Source organism: Sturnus vulgaris, chromosome Z (genome assembly GCF_052056855.1).
Source record: "Sturnus vulgaris isolate bStuVul1 chromosome Z, bStuVul1.hap1, whole genome shotgun sequence".
NCBI lineage: Eukaryota > Metazoa > Chordata > Aves > Passeriformes > Sturnidae > Sturnus > Sturnus vulgaris.
Window position 1 is genome coordinate 17,238,510 of NC_142283.1, and position 17,718 is coordinate 17,256,227.

The 17,718-nt window shown below is 39.7% G+C and overlaps 1 protein-coding gene across 15 annotated transcripts in view; it reads left to right on the forward strand.

The window, feature by feature from the left end:
* The window catches only part of ELAVL2 (ELAV like RNA binding protein 2), an 88,244-nt gene that overhangs the window by 41,781 nt on the left and 28,745 nt on the right, over window positions 1-17,718 (forward strand). For 10 of the 15 annotated variants that reach the window (XM_088155813.1, XM_088155819.1, XM_088155822.1 and 7 more), the window contains one exon: window positions 2,518-2,758. In XM_088155813.1, the coding sequence (XP_088011939.1) occupies window positions 2,518-2,758 (241 nt within the window). The remainder of the gene's footprint in view (window positions 1-2,517; window positions 2,759-17,718) is intronic. The other 5 variants (XM_088155816.1, XM_088155820.1, XM_088155815.1 and 2 more) reach the window with 1 other exon arrangement.

Here is a 17,718-nt window from a genome sequence, read left to right on the forward strand (position 1 = left end):
GAAACTCAACTTACTCCATCTTGTATTATTAGGAAATTCAGTTATGCGGTCTGTGAACACAGTTGACCTCATCAGCTGTTTGGACATGCACTGATTGCATATGGTGCTTTAAACAGGACTGTTAGGACAGACCCTTCAGAGGTCCTGATGCTGCTCTGTGATTTTTACAAGAGGCTTTTTTATGAGAACTCCTCTTAGCAGTTTAATTATGAGGCTGAATTTCAGTGATTGATGGATTTTTTTAGTGAACTTCTTGTGTTGAAATATGTATTACTGGAGAATTAATTTACATAATTTTCTCTTCCATGTTGTCCTTAACAGTTGGTCTCAAACAGGGTAGGCTCCCCAAATCTCAGATATTAAGATTAAAAATCCATTGTATTTACCAGCTGTTGCCATTCAGTCACTAACTGAGGTGGCAGAGAGCATTCTGTAAACGTGGCAGCTTGTGGACAAGTGCTTGTGGACAAGCAGAGTCCTATTGCATCTTGCAGTCATACAGTTACCTTGGGTGAGACACACAGTACAATCCAGTCTGGTTTGAGTTGAAAGATTGTCTCTAATATGCTTGCCATGAACAGGGACACCTTCCACTAGATCAGGTTGCTCAAAGCTCCATCCAGCCTGTCCTTGAACACTTCAAGGGATGGGGCATCCACAGCCTCTCTGGGCAAGTGCCTTACCTACCCTCAAGTTAAAAATTTCTTCCTAATACATGATCTAAACCTACTCTCTTTCAGTTTGAAGACATTCCCCTTTGTCCTATTTATGCTCTTCTGAAATGTCTCTTTCCATCTTTCTTGTAAGCTCCCTTCAAGTACTAAAAGGCCACAACTAGGCCACCTGGAAGTTCTCTTTTCTAGGCTGAACAAACCTGATGCTGAAAGAGCATTTGTCACAGGACATGTGCTCCATCCCTCTCATCCAGGCCCTCCACTGGACTCAGTCTGACAGGTCCATGTCCTTCCTGTGCTGGGACCCCAGAGCTGGATGCAGGGTTCCAGGTGGAGCAGAATCCCCTCCCTCCCCTGCTGCCCACGCTGCTTTGGATGCAGCCCAGGACACGTTTGGCTTTCTGGGCTGGGAGTGCCCATGGCTGGGTCATGTGCAGCTCTCACCCACCAGCACCCCCAGTCCTGCTCACAGGGCTGCTCTCAATCCATTCATCCCCCCAGCCTGTGTTGATACTGGGATTGTCCTGAGCCACGAGCAGCACCTTGAACATGGTCTTGTTAAACCTCATGAGATTCCCGTGGGGTCAATTCTTGAGCTTATCCAGATCCCTCTGGATGGCATCCTGACCTTCAGGTGTGTCAACAGCAGCACTCAGTTTGGGATCATCTGCAGATTTGCAGAGGGGGTGCACTCGATCCATTTGTCTGTTGTTAATGAAGACTTGGAATAACTCTGGTCCCAGTATGGACCCCTGAGGGACACCACTTGTCACTGATGTCTGTTGAGACTCTGACCTCTTGACCACCACCTCTGGATGCAACTCTCCAATCGCTTTCTTATCCAGCTATTAATCCACCCATAAATATTCTCCATTTTAGCGATAAAGATTTTGTAGGGGATTGTGTCAAAGGCTTTATAGAAGTCCAGATAAATGACATCTGTAGCCCTTCCCTTGTCCACTGTTGGAGTCACTTTATCACAGACCACTTGACTGGTCAAACAGGAGTTTGCCTTTGGTGAGGCTGTGTTGTCTGTCTCAGGCCACTTCCTGTTCTCCATCTGCCTTAGGTTCTAGGAGAATCTGTTCTGTGGTTTTCCAGACACAGTAACTCTGGAGTGGTCTAAAAGCAAATTAAGTTCAAGAGTCAAATTTAACTGTTCTTAGAGTTCAGGCAAGAAAAGAAATACGAATGAGAAGCTGTCAGTTTTGTCAAATAAAAGCATTTAGAAACCTGATTCCAACCAGTGATAACAGAAATTTGTCATGGGTGTTGTCAAGGAAGAGTATATTTTCCATTCTAGCACATTCATATGTCCTCTGAATATCTCTTAAAAGTACTAATCTTGATCTTTGCTATTTCTCATGAGAAGTATTCTTTGAATACAGTTAATACCTGCCTCTCTTTGAAAATAGTCAAATGCTACTTCTTTAAAAGCTGCATTTCATGTTATTTCAGTAACCAGTTTTAAGTTTTGAAAGTTGAAGGGATTTCTCTTGCAACAAGCTAGTTTTGTTTGGTAACTTCAATAATAGAAAGGCTTTGATTCCCCTAAATGGAGGGAATGGCAGAGGATGGAAACTAAGCTTTGAGTGCCGATTTCATTTAGTGAGCTTGTAGAAGATACAGTTTATTTGCTTGCAAGGTTTTAAAGTATTGTCTTTACTAATAGTTTAATGCCCTTCTGTACGGGTGTTTGTTTGAGCATTTTTTCTTGCATGTAGAGGCAGTATATGGGCTTGGCAGTACTATTTCTGCGTAGTGATAGGTCTTTTAGGTTCTTGTTTTCTGTTGATAACTGAAATATGAATTTTGATGGTTCTTGTTTTCTGTTTCTTTTCAGCAGGTAATTGCTGCCATGGAAACACAACTGTCTAATGGACCAACTTGTAATAACACAGCCCATGGTTCAGCCACTATAAACAATTGCTCATCACCAGTTGATTCTGGGAACACAGAAGACAGCAAGACCAATTTAATAGTCAACTACCTTCCACAAAACATGACACAAGAGGAACTGAAGAGTCTTTTTGGCAGCATTGGGGAGATAGAATCCTGCAAGCTTGTCAGGGACAAAATAACAGGTATGTTGGTTTGGGAGTTTTTTTCTTTCTTTTCATTTTTCCAAGCAGCAAACTCGGAGAAGGTATTCTGCAACTCTCTTAAGTAATGGAATAAAGGCAGAAGGAATCAGTGCTGATGGTGCTGGTCAGAAGGAACTTACATTAATATTTTTTAAAGTTATATACCTCAAAATTAAGTTTATTTATTTGCATTTCATTTAGGTTAGTTTTCATGCTATAAATGCTATCAAGACACTTAAACCTGGGCTTCAGGGTATTAGGAACAAAGAGTCACATCTTTCTGTGGAAAAGCAGATATTTTTACAAAGTTTTCTTGAATTTTGATTCATCCTCATTGAAGTTAGACTTTAGCACTTGTTGATGCAAAGCTCCTTCTTTTCAGGGATGCAGGTAATGAAGCTTGTACCTTGGAAAAAGGGCAGATTATCTTACTTTACAGGTGTAAAGCTGCTTTTGAATTGCAGCACTTGAGCAGTTTCTTTAGGATGCACACTTCAATCAGTTTATGCTCTTTAGCTTCCTTCTTATTGACCAGTCTGTGGCCTACTTCCATTGGCTGAATATTGTTTGTTTCCCCTATGGCTCTAATTACCAGCAAATCTTCCCACAGCAGATGACAGTGTTCTTAAGACATTAGGTAGTGGAATAGGTAAATCTGTGAAGCACCCTCCTTCAGCATGGTAATCTAGGATTTTGAAATCACTGCTTTTAGTTGATCTGGCCTGACCAAACTTTAAAACAGTCTTTGCTTGTCAGTTTGAAGATTACTGAATATTCTTGGGTATACTAAAGAAACTAGATGGGGCTGATGTCACAGTTTACTGTCTTCGGGTAAAGTCTGGTTGATGGAGAAAACAAGACTGTTTTCTCTGTAGGTAGTGATTTCAGTGCTTTGAAACAAAAGGTCCTTTCCTGACCTCTTGTTCTGGGAGTGGAAAGATGTAACTGGTACTTCATCAGTTAGTGGGATGGCTTTTCAAAGGCAGTTTATCTCTGTCTTGCATATCCCACATATTTAGCATTCCTTACCAAAGTTGCTTAGAAATTACTTCAGAGGCTACTTCAGGCCCACAGAAGTAACCCTCAAGGTCTTCATGATCGATGTTCAAATTGTCCACATCCTTACAGGATGAGCCTGATGTTCTAAATTGGAGAAGCACTGGTGTGCTTCTGTACCTGGGAATGGAGCTGGCCTTAATTGCAGACCTCTTGTTTCAAGGTGTGATGTTTTCTATACAGCATGAAGTGATGCCTGAGAAGGATCCTGAATTGAAATTACATTCTCAGTAGCGCAGAACTCCAGAGTTGAAATTTTTGGAAATATGTAGCTTTTCTACTTACTAGAGAGCAGCTCCCCAGCTTTGAGATATAGTTTCAACGGCCAGCCAAAATGTCTTGTTCCAAAAGGTTTTAGTATAGTGAGATTGAGAAATACGGTATTGCATTGGGAGCAATAATTCTGATTTATCTTGCTCCAGCAAGATAACTTTGTGTTTGTAGATGCTGAGGAGAAAGCTCTCAACTTTCAGTCCTATCCTTACTAATTTTCAGATTTTCTTCAGTGAGTTTTGAAAAGCAAATTTTGCTTTTCCTTCTAAATTCAGAACAAGGATTGTTACCAGGTTCTGTAAAGGAAGAGATAATGGCATGCATTTCAGACTTTTATTGGTTTAATTCCTCTATTAAAATGTAATAATTTTTTTGTCCTGAAATGAGCTGTCATGAACCCTAGTTACTTGGTCAGTATCTTTAAATGCTAAGTTTATGGTAGCATAGAAATTGAAATACACTTCTATACTTCTGGTCTCACTGAGGTATGTAATGGCTTGTCTTCACCACTCTGTGCCTGCTAGTTTGCAAACAGACTGGAGTTTGGTGGCAACACAGATGGGCCAGTCCAGTCCTATCCTTGTCTTAGAGTGGTACCATCCTGCAAGCTCGATGTCCAAAAGTGTGTTTCACTTCATGGCCACTGTCACTGGTGGGCAAGGCCATCAACAGGGAGGAAGTAACCACAGCCCACAGATCACTGGGACAGAGATCAACTTGTATACCTCAAAGGGCATCCACTGGGGCCGTGCATGAGCTGTGATCTCTGCAGCTGTGCCTGGTTAGAAAGCACAGTCCTGTCCTGAGAGTCAGAGTTACTCCTGCTGGAATCACTGGGTTGCCAGTGCCATGTGTTAACTCAGAGAGATCATGACCAGCCACTGTATCTTGACCCAATTACTCATTAATATCTGGTGGATTTAAACCAAGTTGTCTCTTACTGTATTATTCAGTACTCACACTGTGAACACATCTGCAAGGCTGAAGTGCATTTGCATTGTTGTAGAATCACAGAGTGGCTTCAGTTGGATGGCACTTTAATTATCTGATTCCAAATTCCAATGCCATGGACAGGGACATCTCTCACTAGAGGTGAAAGTGCCCCATGTCCTTGAAGCTGTCTGCACACTTCAGGATTGAGAGGAACTGAACTTGAAGGACTTCCTTGGCTTTTTCCCTCTGGAAAACCTATTTGAGGGGAACGAGGTACCCTGGAGTTCACTTACGAATTTCACGTGAGCAGTTTGAAGTCCAAGTCCTGATAATGTTATTGATTTTTAGCTAGGGATTTACTTGTGAATAAGGGTCAAAGCTGATCTGTGAAGGTTCCTGATGGTCATCTCCAAGCATGCACTTCATGGGCGAAACTTTGTTGGGCAACGTTAGTAGCTGAAGTGAAGTTTGTGTATTAGTGGAAAACTATTTCAGGTCTTACCAGTAAGAATTAAAATAGCTGATTGCTGTTTTGTTGTTTCACTGGTGATAAATAAGTTTAATGTTGGTAGTATTGAAGATTCTAAAGGGTGCTGAACAAGAGTCTCTCCTTGTGAGAATCCCACTGACAACAGCATGTGATAAGTGGGTCATGAATGTCACTTTATCTTCACTTGCTAACCAGAGAATCTGTCAGGAATGAGTCATTGTGCCTAGATATTTTAGAGTCTGTGTTAACTCTTACAGTGCCTTTGACTAATGCAGATGTATGTCAATACAAGTTGCAAAACTACCACTTAAGTTAATTGTGGTTGTACAATAGGTAGGAGACCCAGGTCTCAACAAAGCGACATAACTGAATTCCAGTCAGCCGCTTTAGATAGCTGTTTAATTTAAGTGCTTCTACATATTTAAAAGGCAGCAGAGGTAACATTTATCATGTAATGATAAAATTTTATGTAGTCTAATGTTAAGCATATATAGTTACAAGAAATAAGCTAAAAATACTCCAAATGTTAGGGGAGGAGAATAAAATGGGGTGAAATTTAATTACTGGAGCTGCCCTGGTCGAGCACTTTAAAGAGCACATGCTTTCTACTTAAGCAAGATAGATGGATTTATCAGATTTTGAAAAAATGCAGGAAACAGCAGTAGCTAGCACTTTAAAGGAAAGATAGTGTAGTGTGATAACCATTTTATAGACGTACTTTTTTGAAACATGAATATAGGTAAAAATGTGACTGCAGTCTCCTTAAAAAAAAATGACTGCATTGTTTTAATCCACACTGTCTTTAGTACAATTTCAGTTTTACATGTGGAAGATTAATGCTTAATTTTCATATGGTGGAATAATCTCCCAGTTTTCAGTCATGCTTGTGGCATTGTTAGCTAAACAGAAATTCAGGGAATATAGACTCCTTAATTTCAAAAAGTAGTTAACTCAGATGTCTTAAATTTGGGAAAATATTTGTTTTCTTGCCTTGAAAGCTCCTGTAACTGTTCTCTTATTAAAACAATCATATGCTCACAAAATTCACAACTTATTTTCTTCAAAAGAGAACCTGCTCGTGAATAGGTCTGGTTTTCCTGTCTCCTTAACTGTATTTGAACTACTACTACTAATAAATGGATTTCTTTTGCAGTTTAGCATGCCTTCTTGTTGTGGCTGGAAAGTGAGGCAGGGTATGCTTAGGGAGCTAGCCTGAGACTGTATTTCCCGTTCACAGACTTGTGAATTGTGTATGAGCTGTGAAGCTCTGGCAATACTATTACCTTCAGTACAAGGAGACACGTGCTCTGCACTTGAAGATTTCATCAGTTCCTGCTACCTTCTGTCATCTCTGCTTGAAGATAAAGAGTAACTCCACTTTAGGGACATGCCTGCAGATCACTGTTACATGGCATTTTTTCAAAACTTGATCCAGCTGCCTTACTGTGGAGCTTACATGTTGGTTAAAAGTCTGAAAATCATACACATCTTTTTCAAAAATACCTGGATTCCAGTTTGTCTTGTGGCTGGCAACTCTGTCATATTGTGGTGGTGTTTCTTTATGGTCGATATTATAGGCTCACAGAGTAAAATTTTTCAAGTGAACACCTTACGTGACACCTTTAAAAATTTCGCAGACTTCTGCAGTCTAAAGTACAATCCAGAGTACTGAAGTCTAGTCTACAGTACAGTGTGATGGATACTCATGTGAAGGAAGGATCACATTTCTATCTCTTTCATTAAGACTAAAGCTAACAAGATATCCTGCTTAATTTTGTAGATTTCATCTTTTCCTCTTGAAGATAATCATTTCTTAGGTAATTTGAAGTATTCTCTCATTCCTGTGTTGCACAAAGTGAAGGTGTAAAATGCAGCACACAATTCAGATGTCTAGAACCGCTGTTCTAGAAAAATTCCGTAAAATTGTCGAAGCAACTGTCAATATGTTTGTAACTGAAGTTTATACAGGGTTTTAGTTCTCATGCGTGTTCTCAGTCTTCATTGAAGTTCCATGGTAATAAATTCCAAGGATTCTGAGTTGGTCGTAGATATAGAAACAAATATATAGAGTTGGACATGATGTTGTCAGACAGAGCTTGTGTTGTTCACAGTGGTAATACCTGTCTCAATTCTGTGCAGTATGAGGAGGGACTTTGATCTGCCAAATCTTTGGTTGTTGAACACTTAGTCTCCTCTAGTGCAGAGTCATAGGAAACGCTTGTCACAATGCTGAATTATAATCAGCCAAAACACTTGAGGCCATGACTTGGAGAAGGATTTTCTTTTCTGAAGGGCAAGTGGCCTGTTTTAGCTGAGCATGGCTGAAACACTGATCTCTTAGAGATGACTCTTACACTTGCTGTGACTTGTACAGCAATTTTTTGGTAATCAAGGGAGAACCTGCATGCGTCCTCAGCGGAAGCAATACAAAGTGTGTTATCTGACTGGCTGCTTGAATCTAGAACGTGTGAAACTTGTTAAGCTCTGTATGGTCACTCCTTCTATCATAACATTGTAAATGTTCATGTATGGCAAGGACAGAAAACTCTTATGCCTTGTCAGTGCTACTGCATTTCTAAAACTCCTGACTTGGAAAGTGATCTCAGTTGAGCCTGGGCTGCCAGTTTCTTTCATGTCTCTTGTCATTGTTGCTCTGAGCAGTCTTAGCTTTCTCTTCAACTCTAAATCTTTTACTTCCCTTAATGGAAGTCTAATTTTAGGGCATCTAAACTAAACTTACAGGAAGATGGGGGAAAAAAATATGGTTGTGCTTTAATTTGAGGCTTCTTACTGCCTTGAAGATAAGGTAGCAGGCAAAGTGGGTGGGTCCTACCTACAAAGTAGTTTTTCCTTTTTATGTCCCAGAAGAAGCAAGAGGAAGACAGTCTGGCATATCTGTGGAGGGGCTTAGTGTTCAAAGTTACTTTGTTTATGGTGTAGAAAGTTTTAAGCATTCCCATGACAAAAAAAAAAATAAATTTTTGAGCACGGTAAGGCAATGAGTAGCTGGAATTTCAGGTACTTGCTCATACAGTGCAAGTGCCTGATACAGAGAGGACCACATGAATGAACAGACCACAACCTCGTCATGTTTTCCAAGAGAGGCTTGCAATTTTTGTTGAAGTCCCCAGCTCTTTTTTCTTGTTAGCCTTTATTCCTAATGTGTTAGTTGTTTGCAGTCTTATATCACTAAGGCATCAGATGTTCTTGCAAGGTTTTGTGTACTTGGCTGGGAGAGTAATTTGGCAGCTAAAGGAAGAACTAGTTGAAGCTGCCTGCTCTTTTGTGGTGTGCTGAGTGTGTGGTACGCAGGGGTACTTGCTAGCTGCTGCTAAATGATGTGCTGAAATGAGTTTTTGTCAGCCTGACAATTTCTGATTAAGGGAGGGTTGTGAACAAAAAGTGCTGCCTGGAAGACTGTGTCTTGCCAGTAGAATGTTGTGCAAAACTTGCCTAAGATGTGAAATTAAGAAGAGAAACTAAATGGGATTGGAGGCAAATTTCTATTTATATGAATTTATATATATTTATGTGTGGTGACTGACTGCTCTCTGGAGCATCTTGCTCAAGACTTGAAGCATAGATCTTCTGGGAAAAAGGAGGGTTGATCTTAAAATCACCTTTTCGATTTTCAAGTTTATGTTTTGAACTCTGCAGCTGTTAAAATGCAGTTTCTGCTGTGGCCATGGTACATGGTGAGTTATAGCACATACTTTAATAAAGTGATTTTTAACTTTGTGTGCATGTTGGAGAAAAGTACAGCAGGAGAGCATTGGTTTACTTAGCTAGCTTGGATGCTTGAAGTACCATCCTGCAGGGTTAATCCTGAAAGAGTTAACTTTCAAGCAAGCCGTACGTGTGGATCCAGAGCACAGCTAATGTCTTAAATCTGCTATGGGGTTGTAATTAAATGGTCTTTAAGGTTCCTTCCAACCCAGGCAATTCTGTGGTGTTTGATGCTTCTGATTCCTATTTAATATTACTAAGAAGTATTTAGCAGCATTTACTGTACCTTTTCATAGTAAACAGCATAATTTATTGCACGTCACATGTCTCCTGGAAATGAGTCATGTAAACAGGTGAGGATGAAGGAAATTATTTTACCTTGTGTTACTCAAGACAGCACTTAACTAACTGTCTTTGTACTTCCATTTTCACTGTTATGCAAGCACAACACTGTTTTGACTTTTCAGAAGTTCACAGGTGTTGTTTTTACAAGTAAAAGAGGTAGAAAAGACCTGTTTGACTGAACTTGCCAGAGATTCACTCATAGTACAACTTCGTGGAAACAAGCTGGTTTAAAAATTATTATTCATTCATATATTAACCTGAATTGATTAATTCATTTCAGTATATAGCATACACAATAACTTGATGTTTTAAAACTTTAACTCTTTTTATATGACTAAATATAATTAGGAACCTTTCAGATTGCTAGATCACTCTGCTTTTCAGTAAACACTGTGCCTTTTGATGGAGATAATGTATATTGCAATCATCTTGCACTTTTCTGCAAACAGATTACCATTCACACTTGTCAGTGGTTGCCAAACTGGCATTGGTCTGTAATAATGTGGACTATCTTTTGTGCTTTTAGCTGAAGTAGTGCTCTTTGCTTCCACACTGGGAGTCCCAGGCTGCCAGTTTGGTGGGTCTTACACTGTTTACTCTTTCATGTGTCTGTAGGTACATGTTGCTGTTGCAGCTTAGTGATCCTAGGCCAGCTGTTTGAATAAATGTTAATTGTAGTAGAAGCTAGTGTGTGAAAGAGACTTGTCATAAACTGAAGTTTTTATTGCAGTGTAACTGTTTTCCAGGGTAACTGAAACTACCTACCTTTGTGAGATTAGAGCTCTGTATGTATAATAAGGAAGGTATGTTTCAGTGGTATCTGACTCAGTTTGGGTAGTGATGTAACTGACCTGCACACCTAGAAGCTCTCTCACTCCAAGGATGTCATGTGTATATTAAGGATCTGAGTATCCCTACAAAAACTAGGTTTTTCCTCAGCCTCCACAAGCTGAGAGGTGAGTAATAAGACTTCAAGCTGCAGATGGTTCTAACAGGTTCATGGTTGGTCCGTTAGGTATTGAAGCAGTTAATATATTGTGTTACAGAGACAAGACCTTGAAATACATTCAAGGAACTTTCTAGCTGCATGTGTTTGTTTTCTGTAAAATATATGTATATCTACATTGTGTTTTCTTTAATCATGGTACTTCAACTGGCAGCTCTTACTGTGAAAATTTGCCAGACTGCCATTGTGGTTTTCTGTGTACAGCTGCAGAAAAGGGCTTATACTGTTCTCTATGGAATTTTTTTTCCTGGAGTATGTCAAGTCAGAGTGGAAATAGAAAGCTGTAGAATGTCACAGAAAACAACTATACAAGCCTGTGGTTTTAGTGAACTAGTACTTTAATCTATAGTAAAGTGAAAATGAGAGGGCTCAGATCTTGTATTTCATTTTAGGATTTCTTTAATATTTTTTTGTAAGTCTACTAATTCCCACAGGTACTAAGGACACAGCTGTATCATCTTCAAAATTTCTTTACTGTTGACCAGCTGTTGCAATTACTTTGTCTTTACCTTTGCTTATTTGCGGCATTTAGCAGAATTTACTGAAACAGAAGGGGATTTGTAGTCTGAATTCTTTCCCATCTTCTAAGTTTCTGGATCTATTGTAGATAGGTTTTTTCATAGTCCTTCTGGTAGCTATGGCTTTGTGCGTGTTAAACGAAAGCTCTTTTTGAAATGCACTTGGAGCCTAATAATGCTGCACAATGGTTATGAGGATTTGCATCTGTACTAAGATGCATTGATTGTTTCAGTTCCCCACTCTTCCCCACCACCTTCTAAACTAAAAAAGCTTACTTATGGAAGAATTTTACTGTGTTACTGTGTTTACTGTGTTGTTATGGAGACATACTTCAGTTTCAAATCATGAAAACTTAGCTTTTCTCAGCATATTTTTTTCCTAAGTTCATTTAGCAACTGCAAAGAGAAATTTTTCCAGCTATTTAGTATTGCAGAGGACTAGTTGTTCTTGTTTGTTAATTACAGCTGTTACAACTGAAAAAAAGAGTTGCCCTTGGGCATACTTTCAACCACATATTTTTGATTTGACAGTTAAGACCTTCACTAGGGAAAGAAATCATGTTTTGAGGACAATTTATCATTTTTTACAAGTTTTCATTCATCAGTAAAGACCAGAAAAAAGCCAACAGAAAATAAATACGTGATTGAAAGTAAGAAAGTAAGCAAGGTAAGTAACCTATGAAAAAAGTTCCCTAGAGCAGGAAAATACTTTTCAAACTTAAGCTCATGGCACATTTCAGGATGTCCTTCAAAACGGAGTTTAAGTAGCAGGTAAAAACCTCGACAAAAACCAAAGCAAAACAACCATTCCAAAGTAGGATGTGTTTCTGTGAAGTTTGGGAAAAAATTTATGTTCAGGTGTGTCCTGATTTTTGGCTAGGAGAGAGTTCCTTTGTTCTCAGCAGTAGGTACAGTGCTGTGCTTTGGAATCAGTATGAAAATAAAGTTGATAACACAGTGATGGTTTGGCTGTTGCTGAGCAGTGTTTACCCTGAGTTAAGGACTGTTCAGTGTTTTGTGCTCTGCTAGCGGGCGGGAGTTGGGAGCATAGGCAGGTCAGGGACCTGGACTGGCCAGTGATGTATTCCACACCATAGAACCTCATACCCAAATAATTAATAAACTGGGGGAGTTACCTGAAATGGGACCTGCTCACAGTTCAGGGGCAGGATTTGATATAAGCCAGTGGATGATGAGCAGGTTTTTTTTTTGTCTATCACTTGTTTTTGTTAGGCTAACTCTCCTTTTTTATTATCTTTTAGACTGTTATGTGTTTTGTTTCAATTTCTAAACTGGTCTTCACTGGCAAGCCTTTTTTAAAAATTCTGCTCTCTTCTTCCACTGGTATGAGGGGGAGTGTTTTTAGTTGTAGCTGTTTGTTCTTAGTTGCCAGCTGGGTTTAAACCATAACAAAGTGTCATACCAGTTTTTTTACTTGGGTGAGCACATTACCACAGGTTTCGGAACACCCCAGGAGTAGAATAAAGTGCTTTACATCCACTTGCTTATTTAAGGTGACTAGGTGGATACAATGAGGCAGAATACTGATCACTCCTGGCTGAATTCCTGACAAGGAGTGAACTGACTGCAAAAGACAAAACTGAGATGCCTGGAATATGTTACTACTAGTAGTGGTAAAAATTAAAGAGTATAGCTAGTTTTCAGGAAAGTGCTTGGTTTGGCAAATTCCATTATATTCTTTCACCTTAGAGTGGTAAGGATCTTCTCCTTGTAATATGACAAGTTAGTTTGTAAGAGTCTGAGTGTGTAGTTCAGTTTTTATTATTTCAAGTAGTTTGTGGCTGTGGCTGGTTATGTTTGAATCCAAGGCAATAATGGGCATGATTCTCAGTGTTCCTCCTCCTGTAGTGTCCATAAGCAATTGCTGTTTCTTTTGCTTGTGCAACAGCATGCTCATTTCCATGCAGACCCTGCTTTCAACCACACTTCCTGGTGTTAAGATTTTCTCTTTGAATATGATGGATCTCTGTTAATAACCTTCAACTGGTGTCTCTTCTGGCTTGCTGAACATCTTTTATCAAGTTCCTATAATGCTTAGTATCCATGGTACCCCCACCACAAACTTTCTCCTCATGCTGCAGGGAAGAACCAGAGCTGCATCATCATTTTTGTACCCAGCAACAACAAGCTTGTGTTGATGAAGCACCAGATGATGATGTTCCTCACATGTGAAGAACTGTAAGTTATAAGGCAGGAGGATGGCACCAAATTAATAAAGAGTTGAACCTGGCTGAGATTAGACATAATCTACTTACTGTGTGGCAGGATATACTGTCAAATACTTTGATCAATGCTTGATCCTTTTCATTCATTCTTCAGCTTGCATTATTCCAGATTTAGAGCAATAGCTGAGAAATGCACTGAAGTATCAAATACTGAAATCTAGTAGAGATCACAGTTTACAGGTGTTTTCTTACAAGCTGCTCAGCCTTGCCTGCACAGTGATGAGTTGTGTATTCAGTAAATAGAATCCATCTGCTGGAACTATAAGCAAACTGCAGTTAAATTAGGGATTGCTCAATGATTTATGCAGGTTCCCTTATTTTGCTGAGCTGCTTTTAAAATTCAGTTCAAGCCTTAATGCAAACTAAAATACAGTTTGAAACTTAAACGGTAACTTACATTAAGAGTAAATAGAAAGGTTGGTGGTATTCTCTACTTACTCATTTAGCCCTTCTTGCTAGACCACAGTCATGTAGGGAGTTTCAGATACAGTGCTGCATTAATTGAGTTGTATGTCTGAGTATGTGCTCCTAGCTTTATCCAGTGTCAAGAAAATACTGTGGTAGTCTCTATGGCATTAATCACAGATGACAGTCGTGACTTAGATGAGACAACTTTTTTGTAAAAGATCTGGTACCAGCTGAATACTTTATCTCGGCTCACAAGTCCTCTGTGGGGTTGTCACTCTGCAGGATCACTCTAGCATATTGTAGAGCATTTGGATTTCTTAAATTGCAAATCCACACAGACAAAAGGGTTGACTGCTTCTCACTCCTATATCTGAAACTGTAGTAAACTTTTCATGCTTCTGAAGTTGGGCGGGAGTCTAGTAAGTAATATTATCTTTTCCATGGCTTGCTTTTAGGACAGCATAGACTATTAATTGCAGCGTTTAGGTTGATCTTTACATAATCCTGTGGGTTTTCTGTAGTGTCAGTTTTGCTTTTGTGTACTGGTAATGGAACACATCTTCACTCTGAAATTTTAGGAGGCTTGCAAGACTTCTGAATCCATGAGATGAAATCTAATGAGAGTTTTCTATATGGTCTTCATATGTTGTCATGGATGTTTCTTTTAACAGCATTCTTCCACCAGTTTGTACAACTTTTGGAGTGATGAAAGGAAGAATAAAACCTAATGTCAAGTTTCTGTGAATTTGACTTGGTCCTGATTACAAAAACATGAACCTGGCTTGTTCATGCAGTAGTTTAGTGTATCTTTGCCAGTTGACTTCATACACAGAGACAGAAGTTTATGGTGTTAAACACAATTTAGTTTATTGAAAACAGTGCTTGTAAAGTGACAATTTGCATGGCTGAAAGCAAAAGTTTACTAGAAAGGAGGACTTTTCTCTTTCAGTCAAGGTCTGGATTACAGTTTTTGGAGGAGTTAAGCACTGAAGGCAGTGTATGTAGCTGGAGTTAAACTATAAAAAGAAATAAGGTCCTCAGTCTTCTGGAATTCCTATGAGTTCTCTTTCTATAGACTTGTAGACAATGGCTTTTTCAGTTCCTAGACTTTATTTACCTTTGAGTTGTATTCCTAACTGTAGTATTGATGCAAATAGTATGTCCCATTTGGGGTTTTTTCCCAAGATAGGCTTTTTACCATTTCTTCTCTGATATTGAAGTTCTTACTGGTTATAATCCTATAACTTAGTCTTTTGCAATAAGATCTTTTTTTGCAGAAGTTGAAATAGCCTGGTATGTCTGAAATGATGGCATGGTGACTATTGTAGAAAAATCCTGGTTTTTAAATGTATACTTATCAATAATTTTTGGTTGTCCTGTGGATATGTATGAATGTGTTACTTACTATTCAGACTTCTAATTTTCCACAGTATGATTAGTCTGTGCTTAGTTTTTGTATTAGGCCATGAAAATGGTTTTATACCTTAGTAGTGTGTATTAATTTGAAGATGTATTATTTATGAGATTGTAAATGTTTTGGGGTTCTTTGTTGTTCTTTTTTCTGTTTGATATGCCTATCGGGATGGTCATTTATGACAGTTTTTTCTCTTCCAAAATTTAGCATTGGTAAGATTCAATTAGTTGGGCTGCTTTTCTTTCATTACTTTTACCTGTTAATGAGAAACCACGGCTCTTCTTGTTCCTTAAAATGAACCCCAGTACACTGCATAGATCTCCTTCAGTCTTACTTGATCAGTACATTATGAAAAGGTTTTGAGAGCTTGACTTGATTTGTAGAACTTGTTCTGACTCTGTTTTTTGTGGGAAAAAATATTACCTGATGCTGTTAATTATTTATTTTTGTTTGACCTTCAGACATTACAGTAATGTTTAGGAATTTCAGATGAGATGCAGAATTATCTGGGTACTCTGGTAACGTATTCAACAGTTGCTTCCAAAAGTTAGCTTGCTCAGCCCTTTCACTGGGTATTCCATAGCTCTGACGGGAAACAGCAGCCAAGGACTCCCTCATGTGGTGGGTGTCCCAGACTTTGAAAAGAACAGTGCTGCATTGTCAAAAGGCTGTTCTAGTTCATGCAAGTAGAAAGTGCATGTTGAAATGATGCAGGTGGTTGGCTGTGGGAAGAAATGCAGCAGTGGATGCTCTTCTAGTGCTGAAGTTGCTGTCCTTTCAGCGCCTGCTAATTATCTGGTAATAATACCATTGTATACTAATGGAGCAGTGCTGGGGGGAGAAAAAGGTATCATCTCCTCAAGTAAAGAAGTTCTACAGCACTGGCTCTAGATTCTGTCGGGGAAGACAACTTTCTCACATATGCATGTAGGAAAATTATATTCAGCAGCAGCTGTTAAGAGAGGGAGATCATGATAACACAGGTTTAGTACACAGCTGCACAGCAGGTGACATCAGGACCAGGCTTTATATAGGCCAGAAATGTCTAGGGTCAAACCTGTTGAGCTTTCTGCCCAAAAAGCATTCAGAGAAGACCTAGTAGAATACCAAGATGTTTTAATCAGTCATGAAATAACATTGCTGTTTTAATCAGCTGCTAATCATGCATTAGGCAGAAAGCAATATCCATTCTTCTCAGGTGCTGTAAAATGTTGCAGGACTACTGAAAAGGTAGCAGTTACGTTCATTGTGCATTTGTGTGGGACTCCACCTCCCTTGAAAGGGCTTATTTAACTGCTGTTAGATTAAAAGTTGTGTTCATCTACCTTTCAAGTCTTACTTTTAATGTATAGCACATAGTTATTGAACACTTAAATGTTAAATGAACAGTTCAGATAACTGAACTCTTAGAAACGTAAAGTAGTTTGCACTGGAAGAGAACTTGAAAGATCATCTAGTTCTAACCCTTCTTCCTTAAACAGGGACACTTTCCCCTAGAACAGATTGTTCAAAGCCCCATCTAGACCAGCCTTTCCTAGGGGTGGGGCATCCAGTTTCTCTAGGCAACCTGTTTCAGTGTCTCACCGTATTCACAGTAAAGCATTTCTTTCTTCTACCTGATCTAAATCTTCCCTCTTCCAGTTTAAAGCTGTTCCCCCTTGTCCTTATCACTATGTGCCCTTGTAAAATGTCACTTTCCAGTTCTCTTTTAGGCTTCTTTTGAGTAATGGAAGGTGCTATGAGATCTCTCTGGAGCCTTTTCTTCTCCAGGTAGAGTGAATCCAGTTTCTTTAGCCCATCCTCACAGGAGAGGTGCTGCAGAATCCCCTCCCTGCCCTGCTGCCCACGCTGCTTTGGATGCAGCCCAGGACACGTTTGGCTTTCTGGGCTGGGAGTGCTCATGGATGGGTCATGTCCAGCTCTTACCCACCAGCACCCCTGCATCCTCTCTGGCAGGGCTGTACTTCCTCCATTCTCTGCCCACCTTGTGTTTGTCCTTGGGATTGCCCCAGCCCAGGTGCAGGGCCTTGCACTTGGCCTTGTTGAATTTCATGAGGTCCTCTCACAGATGCATGCACCTTTCAAGCTGTCCAGATACCTCTGAATGGCATCCCTTCCCTCAAGTGTATTGATGGTACCATGCAGCTCCCTGTTGTCAGCAAACTTGCTGAGGGTGCCTTGATCCCATTGTCCATGTTGGTGACAGAGTAAAACCAGCCAGCCCCAATACTGACCCCATACAAACACTACTTGCTGTTTGTCCTTGGTGTTCACTGGAACATTGACACATTGACTGCAACTCTTTGTTGTGAGCATCCAGGCAATTCCTTAGCCACCACTGAATCCATGTTTCTCCAACTTACAGACAAGAACGTTGTGTGGGACAGTATCAAATGCTTTGCATAACTGCAGATAGATGACATCAGTCGCTCTTTCCTCATCCACCAGCACTTCAGACGTATTGTAGAACGCCACCAAATTTGTCTGGCACAATTTGCCTTTAGTGAAATCACGTTGCCTGTTGTCACCTCTGTTTTTCCTTTGA